Raw genomic sequence first — 24,411 nt, forward strand, 5'->3', positions numbered from 1 at the left:
CCAATGATCAGACATAAATTATACAAACGTAAGAAATAAAAAATTATACAAAAACAAAAAAAACACAATATCCCTTATTTAATACCAAAAACAAAAAAAAATTCTTATCCTTATAAACATAACAAAAAGTAATTAACTAATTTATTTTTTTTTTCTTTTTAATTAAAAAAATAAAAAATGTTGTACATTTTTGGTTAAAATAGCGTTAAAATAGCAAAGTTTTTTTTTTGTGTAGGTAATAATTAAATATACGTAAGAATTTTCATATTGTAATAAATTCATGTACTTTCATGTAAAAAATAAAAATAAAACGTTCACACCGACTATAAATGTTAAATAAAGGCTTTGAAAACAACGCAAAAATTGTATTTTCACATATCATCAACACTGTTCGTCAATAAGTACTGCTCGCACTAAACATCTACTGCTTGGGTTCGAAGGACCATGCTTCTGGATAAATTCTTTCGGAGCCCCCTTCGGTACGCTTTATGTAATTTTAGTAGAAGTAAACTTACCACAACTGCTACTACAATGTACAGTAGTACTCGAACATCTGTTGGCACTTGTATGCTCCCCTGTTCTACGATGAAGTTGGAATTGACCACACCGTTATCGGTTAGTTCCGAATGTTTAGAGTTTGTCTTTCCCATGGTAAATTAGTTTATTTTGTTTCACTACTTTCACTTTTTCACATTCATTTTTGTCTATACTGTTTAACTAAACTTATTTAAATTATTTAAATTAAGGCCCTTAGGCAGGATCGCCATGTGATGTCGTCTCATTCCAATACGGAAAAATCAAACACATGTTCACCCTTTGAATACATTTATTCGAATTGGCTAACCTAGTTACAAAAAATGGTATGCTATGCTTTTGTTGTTGCAATAATTAATGAAATATTAAACAAACAATTGTGTAGGTCGCACTACACAATTCTTAGGAACAATACTATTTTTGTCCTTTATTGATATAATGTGTTTATTATTTTTATATCTGATGCAACACACTGTGACGGCCAGACGGGCCAAATTGATGGAGTGATTTTCGTTCGGTATGGCTTTGAAGAAACATTACTTTATTTAATATTAGAACATTTAATAAGCTCATGAATAGGAACTTCGCTTTTTAGTTAACTCGGATATTTTAACATTTCTGAAAAGAATATTTTCTAATTGGTAAAACGTAAAAAATCGTTAGATCCTGCCAAAACTGGTCCTTCATCTGGCAGTACCTATGTATGCAATATATCCGACCAGCCGTCAGTGAGTTCGAGCTCTTAGTTTCTGTCCACGAAAAAATCGCTCATGTCGCTTTGATATGGTGCCGTATGTCATAGCACAGATTAGGTATACTATATGTCATACGAAAATCGTTTTTTATGACGATGTGCAAACGAGTAAAATTTCCTGTGCGCAAAAGTAAATTCGCGTAAAATAACAGCTTTTTTCGTTTTCCTGTTATTACCGATTCAGAACCGTCCTAGAACTGTGATGCGTATGCGCAGAAGGAAATATGAAGACATTATTTCATTTGCGCATGCGCTGCAGAGTTCTAGGACGGTTCAGAATCGGTAATAACAGGAAAACAAAAAAACGTATTTCCTTTACGTGAGGTGGTATTAACTCTCTTCATTTTAGTCGCAGCGGTAGACCAAAAAACGTTTCAAATCGTGATAGAATAAAACCGCTTGGCAGAAAGTTTACTTACATATAGTATGTTGATTTGGCCCGCAGCACCTTATCAGAAGTGGAGGCGGATTCAAAATGGCGGAATTTTTCAAAATGGCGCAGCTTAACTTAATTCTTATGTGACTAATGGGGTTGAAATTAATAGAATAGGAATTTTAACTTTTATAATTTATTAAAAGTACAGCGTTTTTAAGAAAAATAAATAAAATGGCGTGATTTTTTACAAAATGGCGCCGGATACCATTTCTTAGTCTTCGGAATCTTCTAAACTAAAATAAAAAATTAAAAAGAATAAGTCTACTCAAAAACTTTTTGTTCTAAGCTCGGAAAAATATAAAAATACATATTTAAAAATACCAACTTTTGAATTACACTGTTGGTACAATGTCTTTGCAGGAACTGCATTGCAGTGTACATGGAAGACCACTTCTTTTGCATTTACACCGACTACTGCTACATCCAGTTTTACAGGAGCATTTAGCTAGCTCTTGCCATGTCTGCCATACATTTGGAAGAACAGGCCATAGAGGAGTCCACTTTGAATTCTTTTCAACCCTGCCCCATCCCTTAGGTGATACATCATCCATATCGAAGAACAACCCCAGACTTGACCAGCTTCGTAAGCAGCCCTTAGGATATGTTGATACAGTGCTGCAGAAGTCGGAGGTATCAAATGAATTGGCTTTTTTTGAGAACAAAATAATTTATTTCTTGTGGTGTCAGTGTTGGTTGCAGTGCTAAGTGGATTGTACATCTGAACAGTGAAGCTAGCAAGAACTTTGACGACATCGTCCGGAATGGAAGACAGTAATGGGCTTGAAATCGCTTGAAAAGCTTTGGTTGCCTTATCGCTCTGCGAATTCCATGTTTTCCAGGCAGACTTTTTTCCTTTGTAAGAAAAGAAAGACACCGTGTCATATCCTGTAAAAGCATGAAACCCAGGAAGAGCGCTAACCTTGTCGCCAAGAGCATCTAAAATATGATTTTTAGGCCAAGTGTGTTATTTGGGTGTGAGAGTGCTTACCTGCCGTAAGGTGTGCTGCTAAATATCGTCTCTTTGCACCTGTACCAAAAAGAACCCATAAATTCTGAAGACCAAGAGATTTAAATTGTGCGTAAAAAGCTATACATAGTACTAGTACATCAGTATCAACTGTTCGCACTACCACGTTCTGAGACCCATGCTGCACCGCATCCTTTAAATGTAATATTATTCTGCCATCTGCTTCTTCTTTAGTACTACATTTTACACCATTAAGGGATGAGTTTGCCTTTGCTGATGAGTAAATTATATAAAACTGTTACGACGCACGAAAACTTCACTGACCAATTCTCGGAAGATAAAGGCGGACGCGTTTAGTCTTTAGTTAGTTTAAGTTTTTACGTTGTACAATAAAGTTCTGAATAATAAATGAAATATTGTAAAATAATTGTGGATTTTTAATAAGTGGATTTAATAAAGTCAAGTCGTTGTTGTACTGAGTGTTATGAATTATTGGGACCCACGGATAGAGTAAATTCATAACAATACTTAATGTAAAAGGTTTATATTTTATATGGAAATTTAATATGTTTTCTTCGGATTTTTTTGTTTGGTGGGGGGGTAGGTAGGTGGGGAAGGGGGGACGGAAGGGGGTCTTCTCACAATTACTTTCTTGGTGCGCTGCTGCTTGTAATAAACTTTTGATTTGAACTAAAACTTATATCTCGCGCGTAGGTGATAGAGAATTAGCTCGCAACTATACTAATTAATACAGAACTAAATTCCGCCATTTTGAATTTTATATACTTAATGTAGTATTGATCCTATTATTATTAGCATTTGAATTCAAAATACACTTATTAATTTAATCGAATAAAAAACTTAAAAAAAAACAAAAAAAAAGCAAAAAAAAACAGTTATTCTAAAAAACGCCGCCATTTTGAATTTGCCTCCACTTGCAATAAGGTGCTGCAGGTCAAATCGATTGTTTATGTGTATATACCACCTATACCAAGTGGTTTACTTCTATCATTATTTGAAACGTTTTTCGTGTATTTGGGTTCTACCGCTACGACTATTTATAGTTATCGGATCGGAAAGAATTCTATTCGCGTCGCGCCCGCTATTTAAACTTCACCTAACTTTGAATTTAAAACTTGTTTTGTTTACTAGGTATTTTAAAACTAAATGGGGCTAAAGTGCTTATTTCCAGTGCTTCATTGTTCAACGTCTGCCAGTGGGTTTAGGGCAACAAGCAACAAATTCTCTTAGAAGGGCTAAGACGTCATCTGCTGTAAACCTACGCCTCTTTATAGGTTCTTTAATATTGGAAGAGGTGGAATCCATATTTTGGGCCATATTTATTTAATTAAAACTAATCCCTGCTACTACATAAAGGTCAAGTGGGGGAGAAAATTTCTATTGCAGTAGGTGTAAAACAGGGGTGTATACTTTCGCCGCTACTCTTTAACATCGTTCTGGATGTAGCACTAAATAGAGCATTTAAAGAACCACTAGGGATACAATGGGGACTGTTAAGCAGGCTAAAAGACCTGGATTACGCAGACGATCTATGCATCTTTTCCCATTCACATTCGGATATGTCTGAAAAACTTCTTAGACTCCAAGAGGAAGCTAATAATGTTGGTCTTCAAATCAACGTGGCGAAAACCAAAGAAATGTGGTCAAATACGCCCAACAACCAAGATATATACCTCTCCAACCGAGCCATCGAAAGAGTTGATGAATTTCAGTACCTGGGAAGTATGGTTCACAGCGATGGGGGCACAGAGAAAGATATAGAGGAAAGGATTTTGAAGGCACAAAGAGCTTTTGGCACGCTTACATCTGTGTGGAACGCCTCTATATATAGCAAAAAAACTAAAGTCCAGCTCTTCAATAGCAATGTCAAATCTATTTTGCTTTATGGATGCGAAACATGGAAGGTTACGCGTGGTCTCATGGATCGCCTACAGGTGTTTGTTAACAAGTGTCTTCAAAGAATATTGAGAATTTTCTGGCCCAATCAAATTAACAACGAAGAACTGTGGAGAAGAACATCACAAAATCGAATAGATATCGAAATTAAGAAAAGAAAGTGGGGCTGGATTGGGCACATTTTGCACAGACCCCAGTGAGATATCGCTAGACAGGCACTTGAATGGAATCCACAGGGAAGACGTGCCGCCAGGGGAAGACCAAGGAATACCTGGAGAAGAACAGTAACCTCTGAAGCCCAAGAGGTCGGAAAAACATGGGGAGAGATCAAACAGACAGCTCAGAATAGGATCAGATGGAAACATCTCTTAGAAGCCCTATGTCCCACAAAGGGATGACGGGAACATATATATATATATATATATATATATATATATATATATATATATATATATATATATATATATATATATATATATATATATATATATATATATATATATATATATATATATATATATATATATATATATATATATATATATATATATATATATATATATATATATATATATAGCCAGTTATATATATATATATATATATATATATATATATATATATATAGCAGGATATACATATATATATATATATATATATATATATATATATATATATATATATATATATATATATATATATATATATATATATATATATATATATATATATATATATATATATATATATATATATAATCCCTGCTACTTAAATATCAAATTACCTAATAAAACTAAAGTAATAATTCAAAACAATTCAAACATAACCTAAAATAAAAGATCTCGCCGCTTGCCGGCCGGCCCCGGTTGTCAAATGTACCCACACATGCCCATTTAAGCAATTTTTAAACGTTATTTAGAAATAGCGCTTGGTGTAATTGATCCGCAAATTACGTCAGGCGGTAACGTTATTAGCGGGTGCTGCGTTAAAAATTGACTCGCGCATATCGTAATCATGATAAGGTACGCGTAAATACTGCATGACACTATTCGGTTTTCCGATATCTCTCTAATAACTGTGCCGGTAAGGCGCTGTGCACAATTTTAGAAGCCATAAGTGGGCGTGCTATGTGCGCTAGTAACCTAACTAGTGCCCGATTCCAAAAATTGGAACCACAAGAACTATAAAGTAAAAACAAAATTTATAATTTGTATAATCTGTGGTCATAGCGAGAATACTTAACCAAACATTTCTTTAAGTTTTTAACTAAATTATTAATTTTTATTAAAATACATTACCGTTCTGTCATGAACTCCACCAATTCGTCAAGTAATCTTTTATTTAAAAATTTCTTTCTGGCTTCCGAAAAATCTTTTTGTCTAATTTCTCTTAGTTTAAATAAAGCCTCTATTAACTCCTGTTCAGTGCATTTATTTCGATTTTTCAAAATATCTTTATGATGACTAGTATATCTCCAAGTAACATCTTGAACTTCTTCTCCCGAATACGCGATAACATAAGAAATTTTCTTCTTCCAACCTGACTCATATATCAAAGGTTTATCACATATATTTTCACAAGAATCACAGTGTAGCCATTTTCTTCTAGCAAATGAATATACCTAGAATTAATTATTAAGCAATATTATAAAATTACTAAAGTATTACCTAACCATACAGAAGCGTTATAGGCGAATTTTTTTTGAAACAAATTTTTTAGTTTGTCATATTTTTAGACTATATAATTTTAAAGATTTCAGTTCTCAAATTTTAATTATCATGTAAAAACCCCTTAATCATGTAAAAACCCTTAATGTAAAAAATTAGTTTTTGAAGTAATAATATGCCTAAAATTCACACGTAATAGATAGATAAAGCTGACCCGGCAACGTTATTTTGCCATATAAATTATTTCTAAGATTATTTTAGTACAAAAAAACTGATCAAGTGATAATTGATCAGTTACGATACTATAAGCTGACCCGGCAAACGTTATTTTGCCATATAAATTATTTCTAGGATTATTTTAGTACAAAAAAACTGATCAAGTGATAATTGATCAGTTATCGACCGGCGTTGAAAATTATTGAGTTACTATTATCGCATTTAAAAAATAGGGGTTGAAGGTAGAAGAGTCAAAATTTAGGGTTATATGTATTTTTTAATACCACATCATAAAAAAATTAAAATAAAAAATTTTATTCAAAAAATAAAAAAAAATTGGGGTGGACTACCCTTATCACTTAGGAGTATAAAAAATAGATAACAACTTCAGATAATTCTCAGACCTACTGAATATACATATAAAATTAAAATAATTTTCTATTGAATAAAGTAAAAATATACCAAGGATGTTATTTAAAAATCAAAAGTTGTAGTCATTTCCGGTGAAACAGTACCTAAATGACCAAAAAAATTGAATACTTCAATCAATCCCAATTTGTCATATACTAACATACCAAATATCGTTTTTTTTTCTGAAAAAATTAAAAGTTATAGGGGTGAGCCACTTTTGAGAGGCACACAGTCTATAAAAAGTTATAGAATTGTACGCACAATCTAAAAATAAAATAAAAAGCAGGATGTTACATTTAAAAAAACATATTTACGTTATATGCGTCACACGCAAGTCACACGTTTTTGAATTACATTTTGTAAACTCAAAAATGATTTTGGATTGTGAATATTAACATTTCGTATATATCCTGTTTCTCTCTCTGTCTCTATTTAAAAATTTTTGGTAATTCTCAAAACAGAAGAGATAATGAACTATATTGTTTACTCATGCAAACTGTCGTTTCTGTGTAGCTAAGGTATTCTCTGAAAAAATTAAAAAAAAAACCTCTGTCCAAACATGATCAGTCTCATCCATAATAAATCTAGCATCCCAATTTAAAGCGCGACACAGCAAAGTAAAGGTATTTGCCCATTCACCACATCTGCCTCTTCTGGTTTCCAAAAGAATGTTTAAATCATTATATCTAGGAAATGGTGTAAACTGGCGACATGATACACATCGATGGAGTTCAACTCTATTTGTATATACTAATAGATTTTTATCAGTGGACATATGGGAAAATTTTGTTTCACTACCACAGTGCTCGCACTCTGGTGAATTGACCCAAGTAAAAAAATCTTCTTTAAACCATTCTAGAAGTTCTAATATCAACATATCTTGTATAGATATATCAATATTATTTAGTTTGTCTAAAATTGTCTTATAAATAATTAATTTTCTTTATACAGTAATAACTAATTTTACCCTTTTTAATTCTTTTTTGAAGCATTCTAAATCTTCTCAGTGCACCTTCTTCAAGGGTATGTAGTGGAATCAAACTTTTAGCTCTATTTTGTAAATCCTTATTTTCATATTGTAAAGCATTATGAAAATGACTTTCAATACTATGAAGAAAATGATTCTTGTATAACTAAAATGCCAATGAAATTATTTTTATTTTTGATAAAAAATATAATTACTGGGACTAATGGTGGCAGTGCAACCGGCTTGATTTTTACTGAATTTTGACTATCAATCTTTTTACTAGAGACATTGGTTAAACATGATATTTCCTAAAATATAAATAAATGTTTCTGCTACACTACTACACTAAATATTGCTTAAAAACGGCTTACTTTGTTTCTATTAAGCTTGTCTTCTACATCCTCATTCTGGGGTGAGGAATGAACTGATTCCAACCAAATTAATAAGACATCTTTAGTACTTTGAACTGATGATAAATTATCTACATTTGGAAGGGTAAAACATGTACCATTCTAAAAAGTAGTTACTATAAATACCTAATCTATTCCATACACCCTTAACCAATATACTTCAACAAAGCCCATAAGCCTTAAACATAGACTGCCTCCATTAACTTGAAGCACTTTTTTCGATATGATATGATTTGATTTCTGTAATGTTCGAATTTTGACGTTTTCCGGTTGCTTTAATATATTATCAGCAATCTTTAACAAAATTCTAACTGTTTCCTTAGAAGTTTCTATCGAATTTTCTCCTAATTTATCTAATACCTCCTCAAAACTCATATTTGAAGTATGACTAATATTATTTGAAGAAAAACCATACACTAATATAAAATCATGAGTTTTCGTCAAGTGTGATACAAAATATGATAAGATACCGGACCGGTGATAATAAATCAAAAATTTAATTTATTCTCAATTTAATTAGATAAACAAGATATTTTCTGATATTTTATACAGATACAGAACAGAGATGACGAGTCAGAAAAAACAAAACAAACCTACATAACCTCAACCTGCATAACCTCAATATTTCAAAGTCTAAACTATATAGTATAAAATTTGACCGTAGATGGAGCTAATAAAACATAGACGTAGGTAATGAAAATTTTCCTTATTATATTTAAGACAAACAAAAAGACAATTCAAATAATGATATCAGATAATATTATTTTCTAAAAATCTTTGACAGTAAATTTTTATTTTTACACATATTTGGCCTATTATAAATTAAATATATTTTTTGTTTGTAGATGAAAGTGTCAGTAAGAATCTTGTAAGAATATAAGAGCATGATATATTACTATATTAATCTACTTTTTATTTATATACATCTCTAATAAATCTACAAAATGTAAAATTTCAAAATACAGCTGCTGCACGTCCATTTTTGTAAATTGTAGCAGCAGTAGAAGAATAATTATTTTCTTCATTCTTGAAAACTAATTCCAACCCACATTTTATAATTTCCTCAAGAGCATGAGCTAATTCCGTTTTCGTATAAGGCTTATCTACTGGCGGCACATGGATAAACAATGTCCTTTTTTTGTCTATATTTAAAGACGTGTAATAAATAAATTCACATAAATATCTAAAATTATAATTTCATTATAAACTTTACTATAAAAAGCAAAAGGTGTCTATTATACCTTCCGGCATCCCTAGAAATAACCGTTTGAATATTTAAAGCTTCTTTTAAATGATTACATATTGTCGATGCGCACAAACTGGTTTCAATGCAATCGTTATTACTTTCCTCGTTGCAAGGATTCGCTTGACTATTTGTAGGGCACACGTTTAAGATATCCTTTCTTTCGTAACCCTTTTTATTAGCCCGTGTTTCAATTTGAATAGCATTAGTATACGACGACACACCAACATGAACTACAAGCTGAAACAGAACGTATATAGTTCATATTGTATAAGTAACTTACCATTTAGTAGTAGCTTCGTCTTGAAATACTACCTTTGGATTATACTCTTGCCATAAGTTTGGGATATTTACTTCAACATGCGTATAAATAACTGGAATTTGTTTTTTTACTACATTGAAGCCTTTTATTTCATTTGGAAGGGAGGATACCGCCTCCCAGCTAGCATTTTCCTTGTGCTCTCCGAATGGTCCAAATCCTGTTACAAGTATATTTTCAACCACCGACATTTCTCTAAAAATATGTTATCTATGTATTAAAAAAATTAAATCTAATAAATTTGATTGTAAAACGGTCCTAAGCACGCCAATGATTCAGAAAAATCATCCTGATTGATCCTAAAGTAGGCAACTATTAAAAAAATAATGTAGGCAACACTTGGGCAAAACCAACATATACATATCAAAACCACGGCAAAACCTTATTCAAAGGGCAAAGGGCAAAACTGGGCAAAACAGACGTAACACGTGACACAGACCACAGACTTGACTTGACATAGGCAATTTTATTGTTGAGGTTGAGGTTGTGGTTTTGCAATTGGTTTTGTCATGGTTTTGTATTTTTTTGATCATTTTACAGATAAGAGATTAAATAAAATATGAAAAGTAAACAGATCAAATTGTTTTAATGGCAAAATGCAATGTATTCACATAAGTAGAAAACAAGCAGTTCTTCTTTTACTTACGTTTCTCGTCAACAATATAAACACAGGTAAGAATTTTGATAAAATTCCAGATCCAGATATGTGAATAATTTGTAAATTTGATGTAATTATTTTTAGTAAATAATGAGATACCTTCATCAAACGAAGAACATAATACAACTGATGCAAGCAGACCTAAAAATACAAACCAAGCAGTAAGCTATTTTCCATATTATAATTTCATCTGAACTTTAGCAGACAATAAAATATCTCAACTTTTATAAGATATATTTCTTAACTACATAAAACCGTTAATTGGCGCGTACACAGTATTTAAATATTTAATTCAATTTGCTCAAACTGATAGAGAGATAGATAAGATAAAGTTCAACTTAAAACAAACTCTGCTACTAAATGATTTTTAGTTACTTATGATGAACAGCCCACAAGGTGGTTTTAGCCATTCAGGTGTTAATTAAAAAGTAAATAATAACAGTCATGGTGTAATATGAAGTAAAATAAAAATAAAAGTACATACCGAATATAATAATATTAAAATAGATAGAATAACTATTGATGCTGGTATAAAAATTTTGGTACCAAATTTTGTATTGCCTTTGCAAGTATTTCTATACAAATGTACTAAAAATTCAAAAATAGTTTCACAGTTTTACATATTTTTTTAAATTCACTTTACAAAAATACTTTACCTGTCTTACATTAAATGATTAAATAACCTTAAAAATATTTTTCAGTAAATCTGCTGTCATACATATTGCAGCTAATATTGCACATATGCCAACAATAAGTAAATATTTTTGAGATTTATATTCATATCTTTTAAAAGTATCTGTGTAATATATAATAGCCATAATACCGCCTAAAAATTGAATGTCATTGAAATATAAATATTAGTATTGTTTTTTACCAGTAAAATTTAATATTGCTCCTAATAACATGAAGATGTAATCCAATGTTTCATCTATGTAATTTTTAGTTATAAATACAACCAAGCTCACGCTCAGTATTAAGATATAAGCATATAAACCAGTACTTAGTACATCATTGAACCAATTTATACTACTTAGATTGTGAAAAACCGCTCCTAATATGCAAAATGCCTAAAATTATATAAATCTTATGTGCATCGAAATTATCTTTGATGTGTTCATTTTACCAGTGAAAATAATTTAACAATTATGTTCAGCTTCATTTTGTTTATAACATTTTTTATTTTTATAATATGTTTATAATGTCATTTTGACATATATTTTTATTCGACTTGGAGCTTGCAATTTCTCAGGAGAAGAAAATATGTGTTTGCTTTTCTCATTTTTCCATGTCATATTTTGCATTTTACGTTCATTTGACAGAAGTTAAATTAACATAGAACATTTTGACTTAAAATATGTGGTTTATAAGGATACGAGTGGATATATTAAGATTAAAATCACAATTAAAATTAAAATAAATGTATATTATTCACACTTAAATGTAATTGCAGGTAAATTTTGTACTAACTTGTCCTCCAGATTTAGAATGCAGGCATCTTCCAATACAATGTTTAGATTGCAAATTAAGAGAAAACTGTACATATGGGGAAGACAACATAGCTGAATGCAATACCAAGTCTCAAGTAAAATGTAGAGTAAGTTTTTGATAAACATTAATATCATAATGCTTACAAAATGTTTTTTTTTGCAGGGAGAACAAATCTTCAAAAAGAAATATTTATGTAGATATTGCTACCAAACAGAACATTGGGAACATACTTGTGAAATGAAAGCCACTTGTGAGTCTGTTGCATCTCCTAGGGATATTTACATAACAAATTGTACTGTTTCTGAAGATATACTCTGCTTAGGTGCATTTTTTTATTTAATATTAAATGCAATAGATATTTAGCAATTATAACTTTTAGGGCACCGTACTTTTAACAAAAAAGTAAAATGTAACTGGACTGGTGGTTATAGATGGTCAACAGCCTTGGCTCTTAGTATAACTCTAGGGGGTTTTGGAGCAGACAGATTTTATTTGGGTCATTGGCAGGAGGGTATAGGTAAATTATTCAGTTTTGGAGGACTGGGAGTTTGGACTATCATAGATGTTATTTTAATTTCTTTGCATTATTTAGGTCCAGCTGATGGTTCACTTTATTTATAACTTTCTTATGAAAGCTTAATATTTTAATGTTAATCTTTTTAGTTATTTTTTTTCTTAGTCAAGAGTTATATAGTGTCTTCTAACTTAAAACTTTATTTATTCTTTTTCAGTTTAATTTTTACTTTTTATAATACGCTGTTACATATAGGCCTGAAGGATGACAAAATTATTCATGTTTTCAATATAAAAACTGCATTAATACAAATACAAACCATTTATTGTTTTAACATTTTAAATAGATGTACATATATAATTAAAAATCAAATCACATACATTCCATATGAAAATAGTTAAAAAATTGATGTGACTATGTAAAATTGTATAATACCATACTTAGGTGCAATTACAGTAAATAACATTGAAGTAGATATCAGATATTCTTAAAAAACAAAGTACAATAAAAGATAAATTGATAAAATAATTCGAATTTGTATTATTTTATCAATATATAAAACGTTTATCCCTAATATACTTCTGGTTGAAATTTATGAGAAAGTTATTTTTGAGCAAATAAAGGAATGAATATGTTTACAAATATTTAATAGGAACTAATTATTATAAAAATCGAAAAAATTAATAGAGAACATCTCTTCACAAACTTTCTCATAAATATTACATTAGAAAAAAACAATTTAGTTAAAATATCATTTTGTCATAGTTATTAAACTAAAATTATATTAACAAACTAAAGATACTTCATCCTTTAAAATTTCTTGCAATTCATTGTTATTACAGTCTATAACATCAGATGCCTCAATCTGAAAACCAAATATTATATAATTACAGTATCAATGCTTTTAGAGTAACATTAAACTATGTCTTTTTTTAATTTAAAGTAAAATACTCGATACAGGTTAATAAAAACTAAGCTAAACATTTACACACAATATAAAAATTCACAAAAATTTAAAGCTATACATATATAATTCTATTTAGACCTTATCCAAAATGTTATACCTGTAAAATGTACAAATGACAACTATTAAACAGCTAAAAACCAAAAAAATACAATTTACCGTAATCAAGGCTTCATCACATTTCTCCAGAATTCTAAGTTTCAACTCCATAAGTCCTGTGGGAAGACTATCAGTATTTTTCAAGCAAGTGTAATCATCAAGAATCTCTATATTTATTGATTTATAAACTTTTTTATGATAACCTGTAATGCCAATAATATTTATATATGGCACTTGACACTGACTCTGATATTTATCGATATGATTTTCCAGAGATATTAATTTCAAATTTGCCATAATTTCATTTAAAAGAGGTCTTTTCTGCAGTTGTATATTCATGTCATAATTGTTGCGGTTGTCAGGACATAAATTTAAAGATGTATATAACTCTGCATCCTCATAGAATATACAGACAAGCAAGAGATTCATACTTCTTATACTTGTTGGATTAGTGGCTGAAAAGATTATTAATTTGAAAATATGGAAATGATGGAAATTTATAATAGTGAATATATATGAAATATAATTATATTAACACAATTATAAGTAAAAAAGTGAGAGTATAATAATTATTAGGCTTTGGACTGTATAAAGAAAATGATGATGATATGAAATTTGATTCATTTTTATTACAATTAGTATATTTCCTTCATACCTCTCATCACACTTATATTCTCCTTTGTAAGAACATGTTTAATAAGATTATAAGCCTTATAGTGCATCATCCATAAATATAAAGCAATATCAACAAAGGATCCTGGATTGTTTTCACACTCCCCAGATTTTATCCTATTAACAATTTGAGGGATAATAACAGTTTCTATATCTTCTTTGGCTAGTTTGTAATTCAAGTTACTAAGAGCCCACAAAAACCTTTTTATGTCCTTGGTCCTAGGTTGGTCTATTAAGTATGTATCTTTAGCTTTATATTGATTACTCTTTAATTTTCTTATTGATTCTTCTGATAATATTTTTAGAACTGTCTCATGATGATATAGATAATCAGAATAAAGAGCAAGAACATGACTTATAGCAGTAAATGAATAATCATTTATAGTTTTGTTAAAAAACATTGTACATGTTATTGTGTTTAATAGATCTTCATCTTGATACCTATTATGTCTTAGAGTTTTGATAAGTGTTACAAAGATAGCAGGATCGTTCAAAATGAAAAGATTCTGACTTATGTGGCACTTTACTTTTTCCAAGAGTCCCTTATTTTTTATTTTTGTACTAGTTTTAAATGTCGAGTTACATATTATGCATAAATCCTCTTGTGTCAGCTCATTAATGAATTGTTTATTAAACTTATTTAGGCAAATTCTTAACATATATTGTGCTTTAGAACATTTTTTTAAAAGTCCTATAAAAAATATTACCTGTACTAATTCGTTTTTGCTAAGTTTATCACATGTTTTTATCAGATCATCTAGAGCAAGACTAAAATATCTAGTCTCTGTTAAACGGTTTGGGTTAGCTGACATAAATGAATGTAACAACCTAATGATACCAGTAACATCTTGACTTGCTAACCTATCACAGCATTCTCCATCAATAAGATTTAACAATTTAGTGTAATCTTGTTTATTTTGAACAAATTTTCTATCAGGCAAAAGCGTAAGGGCTTTTACTACTCCTGTTGTTTCAAGTTTCACAACATCCCGAGGGTGGTATTTAAGTGTATTTATGAGACTGCAGGAGTCAAGTTTTGCTGGTTCTTCTATGGAGTTGAAATTGTTTAAATATAGTAAAAACCTTCCCGTAAGTGTATTTCCGGCTAAAGGCTTAAATCGGTCGCCGGCTATCGTTTTAGAAAAATATTTCAAACTAGTTCGACCATTCGGTTGACGTACGAAAAGTCCTGTATGTTTAACTAAAAAAATCATTTTCAAAACATCACAGTATTTTATAGGTCTATTTTTTTCCTTTCTTCAAAAAATTCAGTCACAGAACACACTAAATTCAAAGTGAGTCTGTATGGTCTGTAAGTGTGCAGCCACACTATCCTAAAAACGGCGTATCGGCGTAACGGCGTAATGACCTTGAATAGATTTCCAGTAATTCTATTGGCTGAAACATTCATCTGTCAGAAATTTTATCTGTCAAATTCATCTGTCAAAAATTTCAGCCAATAGAATTACTGGAAATCTATTCAAGGTCGTTACGCCGTTACGCCGATACGCCGTTTTTAGGATAGTGTGGCTGCACCCTAAGAGTTATAAGTGGTGAGTGTGGCCGTCATGTGTCATGTGGCCGTAGTGTGGAACAAAGGGAACTCCACATTCCACAGTGGAAGTGTAGAGTTTACAGAATTTTAATTAAAGGCCTAAGCTGCTAGGACTATCAGGCCTAGAAATGGGGTAAAGGATAAAAAGTGTCAGTTACATTGAGCTTGGATGGTTATGGGCGTAAAACGATTGAAATTGAAAATCTTCAAATATATTATAGGGGCAACGGCCTAGCTACGTCGAAATACCGGTTCTTGATAGATAACCCCATAAAATAATTAACTAGGATCACCCGAAGTTAAGTGGCGGAAGACGATACTAGTGGATGGACAGGTGACCGTCTGGAAATCTGTGTCCTGCTGTTTGTTGTTCCATGGCAAATGGCAAGAGTGTAAAATTTTATTGACACACAAACTGCTCATTCACGCCGGTTTGCGGCCGGACGAGATCGGATATCTTATATATATATATAGTGAGTATGAGTCGATTTTAAACACTCGCTATGTCGGTAGGCCACTAACCATGATATGGCCTTGGACCGCGGTTCGAATCCCGCCCCAAAAATAGGCCCCGTCCAGATTAGCCCTGCGGTGGGATTCTGTAAACTCCGTAGCAAGAAATTTCCTGTCTAGCCTATGCTATTTGTATACGATTGATGAGTCACTAGACAGAAAATGAAAATATGTTTACAGAATCGCTAGCCTGTCCGCAAAAGGGAGACGCTAACTAAAAATTTACTTTTTTATATGATTAGATGAAGTAGTGCAAATGAACCGGAAATTTTTGAAGGAAGAGGGCAGTTAGTTATTCTATGGAAGAGGGGGAACATTTAAAAAAATTTTCTATTGTGACTCTGTGGTTAACTCCTTGATAGTTAACAGCTGTTTAGCTGGTTAACAAGTTAACCTATGTTTAATAAAAAGAAACACGTCCGACACGTCAGTAAAAAGAAATAAATTAAACTTGCTTGTCTATGCACTTTGTGATGCACTTGCTCTCGTTGCTTTCATAACGGTATGTAGTGTACAATAAAAAGACATTCCTGTAATCGAATTAGAATACACGAAGGTGATGGGACTTTCAAGACATGAAATAAATTTGAGAAGACTGCTTGCAAGATGTGAACTTATGTGCAAAAATCAGAAAGATGATGAACGTTTTGAAAAATATGTTGATACTTTAGAAGATATGGTGCAGGAGATCAAGACACACCCAAAGTAAATATAATAATTATAGAACCTTGGAAATTAGATTTAGTTATTTTATTCTAGCACATCATTAGAAGCTATTAAGGATTATCAAAAGAGAATACGAAATATTAAATTGTTGGTGGGTATTAAAACAGCTAGTAAATATGATGAATTTAATGATCCTTTAACAATGAGAGAAGATTTACTAGGTTTGTATAATAATCATTTAGTTGTAAGGGTTTTCATTCTAATGTATTTTGAACTGTATTTAGGCTTAAGACAAAGAAACATAACCCAAAGTAACATAAATGCAGAAGATTTAGATGAAGTTATCAAATATCATGAAAATATTCAAAAGAAAATAACTGATGAAATGTTAGAATTCACTAAAGTATTAAAAGAACAGTCCGAATTAGCCAACAAGATTATTAAAAAGGACACTGAAGTAATATATTACTTTTGGAAATTAGGTTTATCACTTTAAATTTAAATTATGGGTCATTCTATCTGAAACCCAATTGTTGAAACTGATATTTTCAATTTCAATGAATTTTGGTCAGAAATTTTCTTTTATCATATAAGGCTGTTCTAACAAAGGAATTAAATTAAAATTTTCTTTGAAAAATGGGAATTTCAAAATTTCATAATTTTTCATGTTATTTAATAGCTTGAAAATTATTATAGTCCAAAAATAGTACAGACTTTGTTTTAATGGGGATATTTGGAGCTACAAAAGGAGTATATTTTGAGAAAAAAAATTAAAAAAATAGTTTTTTAATAATCAAAAAAAATCAATGGGTATTAGGTACTATTTTTTAAATTTAAAAAGAATTCGGGACCTTTTTGATAACTTTAAAGGTACGCGCACACTGACCAGAGCCGCGCGCGCCGCATCGACTGAAGAAAAATATTGTTTGTGTTACTTTCAATGAAGGTGCGCACACTAGCCGGAGCCGCACGAGTCGCATCGACGAAAATGCGGCCAGCTTTGTTGGGCTAGAATGATTTTCGGTAAATGCGGCTAGTGCTGCTGACATCACACGCAATTCCTTCCACTCTACGTAGGTAGCTGAAGAGGAGATTAGAAATTCAATATGCTAAGAAAGTTCGCAAATTTTTCATGGCTCCTATTGAAAAATTTTTAGTTCATTCTCAATTAAATATGGAAATAATGTGGATTTTTGCAAATATTGTGAACCTATAACTTTTTTTTTCCTTCTTCTTCTATTAGCAAGGAGCTTATAATTATTTCCTGTTCGTTGTCATTCATTGTCGAAAAATATTAAAAAAAACACGCTTATCACCGCAGACAGGACTCCGGATGCGGCTGATGAGAAATTCGATTGGCAAATACGGGTGTATTAGGGGCAAAAAGAAACAAAATAGCGAATAATGCGGCGCGTTCGGTGCGGCTCAGTGTGCGCGACAAGAAAAAAAAGTGCGATTCGTGCGGCTCTGGTCAGTGTGCGCGTACCTTAATAGTTTTTTTCAAAAAATTGAATAAAATCATGATGATTAAAGACATTTTGAAAACTTCAATTTGCAAAAACATTTTGTTTTTTTTTTTAGTTGGCAAAATATCCTTATATGCTAATAGAAAAATTCTGACCAAGATTCATCCATGTTGAAAGGCATCAATTTCAACTATTGGTAAATTTTACATAGTGGTGACACATATATATTTTAGGTTGCAAGTAATTCTACGCAACTAAGTGATAAGAACTTAACAAATCTAGTAACGGAGTCAACAAAATTAGCTGAACATTCTAAAAAAGCTTGGAAATGTTGGATGTGGATTATGCTGGTTATTGTTTTAGTTGTTTTTATAAGTTAGTTGCTCAAAATACTAGGTTCAGTAAGAGACTTAACAATGTGTATTTTTTAGATATGGTACTATTTATGAAAGTAATAAAGAAGAGCAAGTAAAATATATTTTCAATTATAATGATAAAAACATTTGTGTTGTTGCTACCATAATGAACAACCTGCCCAATGGGAGAACCCCTGACAGTTGTATGTCATTTTAATTCACAGTCAAATTGTTTTATGTCATTTTTAAGATGTCATCTGTCGAAATCTTCCCCGATTCGCTGGGCAGACTGTATTAAGTTTATATATAAACGATATACGATATAAAAGAAAAGTTTCCTTAAAATTTAATGAATACAATATTTATTTAATTTGATTTGTGCTAGGATTAGTTTTGTTCATTATAATTTTCATAAATATTGGCCTCATATTTTTACTCATAATTATTTTTTTTATGCTTAGGTTCCATTTTATATGAAACAAGATTAAAATTATAATGGAATTATTTAATAGCAATTTTTCTGTTTACAAAAATATTAATAAGTATTAAGGGCACTGGTTAAGTTCATGTCTGTTTTATTTTTGCTGAAATATCTGTTAAAGTCTAAATGAAGTAATAACTGAAGTAAATGGCTACCACTGACTTTCTCATGCAGACTATACAAAACATAAAGTAAAGATTCTATAGCAACATCAGATCTTTTTTGAAAACATTCCAGTTCTTCAAGGTCTGATTCAGTTAAATTGGTTTCCCAAGTAGATGCCATAAGGCAAAATTTATTACATAATTCTAGTAGCTTTGTAACTACATTATAAACCTACAAAAATTAACTTAATAATGTAATAAAAATTAACACATAATTTTTAATATGTTCTGATATACTTACCTTGCTGGGTACATTGTGTTGCAGAGCAGGCATTTGATATAATCTGTGCTTACTACTTCCTTTCGGAGACTAAAATAGTGACATAGACATTATCTCAATTAGTCAAATGGTCGCAACTAAAGAAAAAGCCAGGAACGCCATCAATATTTTGCCCCCTCGGCGTTAGACAGTGCCGCGAGAAATAATTTGTTGACGTTAGAATAAAAATATCTAAGATCACCAAACCTTCTAATTGCATAAAAGGGGCGATCGCTATGTAGTCTCGTCATTGATGACGATCTGGGCCTTTTCTTTAGTTGCGACGATTCTAATAATTACAAATTACCTCTTCTGGAGTTAGTATAAAAGTCTTTGCTAACAGATTTGTGACAAATTCATGATGAATTTTAATAATGTCCTCAAATTCACTAGCATTTTCAACTGCCTTCAGTAAAATGGAAAATTGTGCTTCTATCACATTCACCTGCATATAGTACTGTAAATTATTCACTAAAAACATAAGGTTTTGACGAAGTGTCCAGACCCTTCGATCACTAGAAACATCCATTATTTATGTCATTAGAAACTAAGGTAAGTTGTTTACATTTTGCTTTTACTTAATGTATGATTTGACCATAACTGATACAAACTTATTTGGGTTTTTTTCAGTCTTAAAAGATAACAAAATAATTTGTTATAGAAATCCATTACTTCAGGATGAAAAATAATATGCAATGGCCATTCCACTTCAAAATTCAGTTGAAGCATTTGAAAAGGATTTACCTCTAGAAAACACATTATTGAAAGATTTATTAACTAATTGTTTTCAAAATACTTGAATCTGCTCCATTTAATGATGTCATTTCAAATCTCAAGTAGCTTTTATCATTTTCTCCATATATTTTTCTGGCTGTTTCATGGAAAATAAAATTGATGTGTTGAATTGTTCTGTGGGATGATGCTTCCTTTAAATGATTTTCAGAAACAGTGAGGAATTGCTGGAAGAGTTCGCCTCTACCCAAAGCATAATAGTCTCTGATAAGCTTTAAATGTTGGATAAGGTTGCCCTCATCTAGCATTATTGCCCAAAGGTACTAAAAATTAAATATAAATAACTATAGAAGCTTTGGAATTTCAGAGATACTTTTGTTAGTTTTATTCTACATTCTTCAATTGTTTTTCTAAATTCCACCCCATTGAATGTGTCATTTCCTAATTGTTGGATTTTCATATAATATTCAGTATCCTTTTCTTCCCATATATCCCTTCGGAATTTTATTTGATAGTCTTCACAACACTTTTCTTTTTTCGGATCATTTCTTACAATCCAAACTATTCTTCCCATAAACAAAATAGTTTCTGCTAATTCTTCAGTAATAAAACTTGGTACCATGTCCCAATTAATAAAGAATTTCCTCACTGGTGGTGGCCTTCTAATTTTTGTTTTTTTCTAAAATTCCCAATCAATTGAAATTGTCAAATTAAATATACCTACATACTGCTAAATATACTAAGCTCTCTGATAACTGATCTGGATATAAAAAGTTTTCATCGGGTACTTTTCCATCACATATAAAAAACTCATTGTATAGATCAACAAGATCACCTCCCACTATCCAGTTACACAAATGTTGATAGAACACTGTGTTTACCGACTTTATTATTCTGCAAGTAATAATTATATTGAAAGAATAGCTTAATTTAATTAAAAAAATATTTTACATTTTTGCGGCATCTTCAATTTGATCGACACCACAATTTATATATTTGTGCAAACCATTTAATAAGAGGTAACCATGTAAATTCTCGCTGTTAATTTTCCCAACCATTAGCTTTAAAACTCCAAATAAATTTTTGTATCTATCTACACAGCTCAGTACATATGTTAATGATAACTGGGGAAATTCCAAAAATTTATCTTCTAGTTTCAAAATTTCTTTTCTGTAATCTTCCAAAACCTTATTTATCCCATGACAAAATGCCTTAAGATACAAACCAGTTGGCATTTTTGAAGAAAATGTTTCCACATCATCTGATCCACCTTAATTTATAAATACTAGCTATACTAGTTATTGGTTAAATATATTTTATATACTTGTACCTTGTACAAAATTTTGATTCAATATTTCATTTGTAAACAATGTAATTTTGTGGTAATCAACACCAATGTTTATAATCAGTTTTAATAACTCTTCTTCTCCTGGATGCAAAAATTGAGGCAATTCAAATAAATGTGTCCACTGAAAGCGTACAATTTAAAATATTTTCAGACAGTTATATTTTTAATTTACATCATTATCTTCGGTGTCTATTATATTCCCTGGAATATTCCACAAATTGAACAGTAATTCGTGTATCATTTTAATAAGATCTGTATAATAATTTAGCACTTGGATAATTAAAGCTAAATTATTATAATAAAAATACGTTAGCTTGGTAAAAATCTTTGTAAAAATTCACAATTCACATAACTTTTGTTAAAATTATCCACTACAGTGTCATTACTTTAAACAAAATTCAAACACCTGTCAAGTGTCAATTTTAAATGTAAACAACCAAAAACTAAAGTCCCGTTCTCAGAACTTTGTCGCTATGGGCTATGGATTGTGGCGGTGAGGGGAATGAAGAGAAATATCGTATGATTCAGAGAAATAGAAGGGATAGAGAATGAGCGTCAACATGCGCAGAAGGTCTAATCAAGTTGGGCGCCATATTCCAGGTCTTCCTGTCATTTTGTATATAGGTGGTAATCTATAAGTAATCAAATATCAATTTGTTGTTTTCAACCATACGGGGGGCAATTTAAATTTAGTGATATTCTATCATTTATTATGGTTAGTTAACATTAATATGATTTATTTAATTATCAGTTTCAAAACTGCGTACAATATTGGTATATAATACACTAAATATACGAATATTCTGACAAAAGACGCTACGGACAGATGACCTTTTCGTCGTTAAACACTCGAAATGGTGATAAAGCCCCGTTCTCAGAACTGCGTCGTGTCGACAGCGACACTGATTGACACTTCAAACGACCAATGGGAGCTGTACTAAATTTAAAATTGACAGCTGTTTGAATTTTGTACAAATCTGATTGGTTCTTTTGTCGTGTCGCTGGCGACAGTCGCAGTTCTGAGAACGGGGCTTTAGTTGTTCAACTTTCAAGTCAAACAATAGCCCCGTTCTCAGAACAGCGAGTGTCGCCAGCGACACATCAAAAGAGCCAATCAGATTAGTACAAAATTCAAACAGCTGTCAATTTTAAATTTAGTACAGCTGCCATTGGTTGTTTGAAATGTCAAACTGTGTCGGCCGCAACCTGCCGCAACACGACGCAGTTCTGAGAACGGGGGAGAGCTGTACTAAATTTAAAATTGACAGCTGTTTGAATTTTGTAAAAATCTGATTTTGATGTGTCGCTGGCTTAGACAAGGAAAGAGAGGGGACGGGTAACACCAGAAACACGCATATTCTCCCGTAATCAGATAGTGAGAGAGTGTCCTCAAAATTCGATGGGCGGCCATACTTTGGTGACATGATTTCGAGGTGACACCGAGCGAATTTTTATGTTTTTTGTGACCACTGTTTTGTTTTAAATTTATAAACTGTGTTGTTTAGTATGGTGAGATGTTCAGAGTATGGCTGCAAAGGCCGAAGCGAGAAAAAAGTGGCTGGAATTACATTTCACAGGTAAAAATCGATACACAACTTTTGTTATGTGGTCATAAAATGTACATTTTTTCATTATAGCAGTAAAAATATGTAAAATGCTTTTAATATGTCTTGTACCACATCCAAACCAAACTATTTTTATTAATTTCAAGTAGTATTTTCAATATCCTGTATTATAATTAATGTTTGAAACTATAAATATTGCTACTCAGACCGGATTTCACCAGTGGCGTAGGGAATTATAATCAGAGAAATACAATTTCTGCAATAAACATTTTTTTATATATTTTACATGTAAAAAAAGTGTAAAGTATTGTTATCAAATATGTAAAATAATTGTAAACTATAAAAAATGAAAAATTCTAGTGATAAAAAATATATACCTATGTATAGTTATATAAAACTTAAATTTACCTGCCAAGATTTGTTGGGGGTGGACAAACTTGTGGTGGGCTACTTGTTATTACATACATATATTTTTTTAAATATTCTTTCAAAATATTTGCTAATTTAAGTGTATAATAATAGTTTCAGTGAGTAATTAATAAAAATTTAAAAATAAATAAAATAACACAAAGCTTCCAGAATTGTTTAATTTTTGTGTGAATAAATTCGGATATTCTTAAAAATAGGATATCTTATGATTGAAGGTAATAATATTAAAAATTACATTATTCATTGAATCTGTACGACCGTACGCAAGTGTGAAGGGTAATGGCTTAGATTCATTATATATACCATTATGGTCGAGGGTCGAACGACGTTTCAGTTGGCTTGTAAATGACGACCGACGACATTCCCCATATAATTTTACATATAAAATGACAGCGATCTTTATTTCATAGCCATCGCTGACGCCGTCTTTTTTCGATGTCGTTTTGTATAGTTTTTATGTAATTTTATATGTAGAATTATATGGGGAATGTCATCGATCGTAATTTACAAGCCAACTGGACGTCGTTTTTTTCGATTAACCGGTATAATAATGAATCTAGCCAATTCTCTTCACACTTGCTTACGGATTCAATATTCAATGAATAATGTAATTTTTAATATTCATTTGTGAAATTGTCATTTCC

General features: G+C 31.1%; 6 protein-coding genes across 8 annotated transcripts in view; 2 read left to right on the forward strand and 4 right to left on the reverse strand.

The window, feature by feature from the left end:
- Window positions 1–8,920, reverse strand: part of LOC115890245 (peptide-N(4)-(N-acetyl-beta-glucosaminyl)asparagine amidase) — a 29,571-nt gene extending 20,651 nt beyond the window's left edge. The window contains exons 1-6 of the mRNA XM_030910424.1: window positions 8,436–8,920; window positions 8,238–8,378; window positions 8,082–8,174; window positions 7,867–8,032; window positions 7,447–7,811; window positions 5,904–6,226 (exon numbers count right to left, since the gene is read on the reverse strand). Of these exons, the coding sequence (XP_030766284.1) occupies window positions 5,904–6,226; window positions 7,447–7,811; window positions 7,867–8,032; window positions 8,082–8,174; window positions 8,238–8,378; window positions 8,436–8,651 (1,304 nt within the window). The 5' untranslated portion in view covers window positions 8,652–8,920. The remainder of the gene's footprint in view (window positions 1–5,903; window positions 6,227–7,446; window positions 7,812–7,866; window positions 8,033–8,081; window positions 8,175–8,237; window positions 8,379–8,435) is intronic.
- Window positions 8,921–9,166: 246 nt separating this feature from the next.
- On the reverse strand, window positions 9,167–10,625 carry LOC115890248 (pyroglutamyl-peptidase 1). Its single transcript, XM_030910429.1, has 4 exons — window positions 10,485–10,625; window positions 9,835–10,033; window positions 9,518–9,759; window positions 9,167–9,459 (listed from the first exon to the last, which is right to left on the reverse strand). The coding sequence occupies exons 2-4, from the start codon at window positions 10,027–10,029 to the stop codon at window positions 9,231–9,233; spliced, it is 666 nt and encodes a 221-aa protein (XP_030766289.1). The 5' UTR covers window positions 10,030–10,033; window positions 10,485–10,625; the 3' UTR covers window positions 9,167–9,230.
- On the forward strand, window positions 10,193–13,161 carry LOC115890247 (TM2 domain-containing protein almondex). Its single transcript, XM_030910428.1, has 6 exons — window positions 10,193–10,259; window positions 10,379–10,510; window positions 10,581–10,657; window positions 11,947–12,090; window positions 12,147–12,306; window positions 12,364–13,161. Exons 2-6 carry the CDS (start codon window positions 10,435–10,437, stop codon window positions 12,603–12,605), a joined length of 699 nt encoding a protein of 232 aa, XP_030766288.1. The 5' UTR covers window positions 10,193–10,259; window positions 10,379–10,434; the 3' UTR covers window positions 12,606–13,161.
- LOC115890246 lies at window positions 12,648–22,691 on the reverse strand. 3 transcript variants are annotated; one of them, XM_030910426.1, is made up of 4 exons: window positions 22,637–22,691; window positions 14,217–15,541; window positions 13,622–14,016; window positions 12,648–13,363 (listed from the first exon to the last, which is right to left on the reverse strand). In XM_030910426.1, the coding sequence occupies exons 2-4, from the start codon at window positions 15,445–15,447 to the stop codon at window positions 13,283–13,285; spliced, it is 1,707 nt and encodes a 568-aa protein (XP_030766286.1). In that variant the 5' UTR covers window positions 15,448–15,541; window positions 22,637–22,691; the 3' UTR covers window positions 12,648–13,282. The 3 variants fall into 3 exon arrangements, with proteins under 3 accessions (XP_030766286.1, XP_030766287.1, XP_030766285.1); XM_030910427.1 differs by having other exon boundaries at window positions 12,648–13,562; XM_030910425.1 differs by having other exon boundaries at window positions 12,648–14,016.
- Window positions 16,685–19,207, forward strand: LOC115890249 (vesicle transport protein USE1). The gene is made up of 5 exons (XM_030910430.1): window positions 16,685–17,006; window positions 17,061–17,188; window positions 17,252–17,424; window positions 18,667–18,808; window positions 18,865–19,207. Exons 1-5 carry the CDS (start codon window positions 16,861–16,863, stop codon window positions 18,903–18,905), a joined length of 630 nt encoding a protein of 209 aa, XP_030766290.1. The 5' UTR covers window positions 16,685–16,860; the 3' UTR covers window positions 18,906–19,207.
- On the reverse strand, window positions 19,274–22,276 carry LOC115890244 (gamma-tubulin complex component 4-like). The gene is made up of 10 exons (XM_030910422.1): window positions 21,946–22,276; window positions 21,756–21,894; window positions 21,377–21,695; window positions 21,154–21,319; window positions 20,799–21,104; window positions 20,490–20,748; window positions 20,259–20,439; window positions 20,001–20,208; window positions 19,676–19,744; window positions 19,274–19,606 (listed from the first exon to the last, which is right to left on the reverse strand). The coding sequence occupies exons 1-10, from the start codon at window positions 22,012–22,014 to the stop codon at window positions 19,325–19,327; spliced, it is 1,998 nt and encodes a 665-aa protein (XP_030766282.1). The 5' UTR covers window positions 22,015–22,276; the 3' UTR covers window positions 19,274–19,324.
- Window positions 22,692–24,411: the final 1,720 nt, after the last annotated feature.

The sequence above is a fragment of the Sitophilus oryzae genome, unplaced genomic scaffold (assembly GCF_002938485.1).
Source record: "Sitophilus oryzae breed Bouriz unplaced genomic scaffold, Soryzae_2.0 scaffold_860_pilon_pilon, whole genome shotgun sequence".
NCBI classification, from domain to species: Eukaryota; Metazoa; Arthropoda; class Insecta; order Coleoptera; family Curculionidae; genus Sitophilus; species Sitophilus oryzae.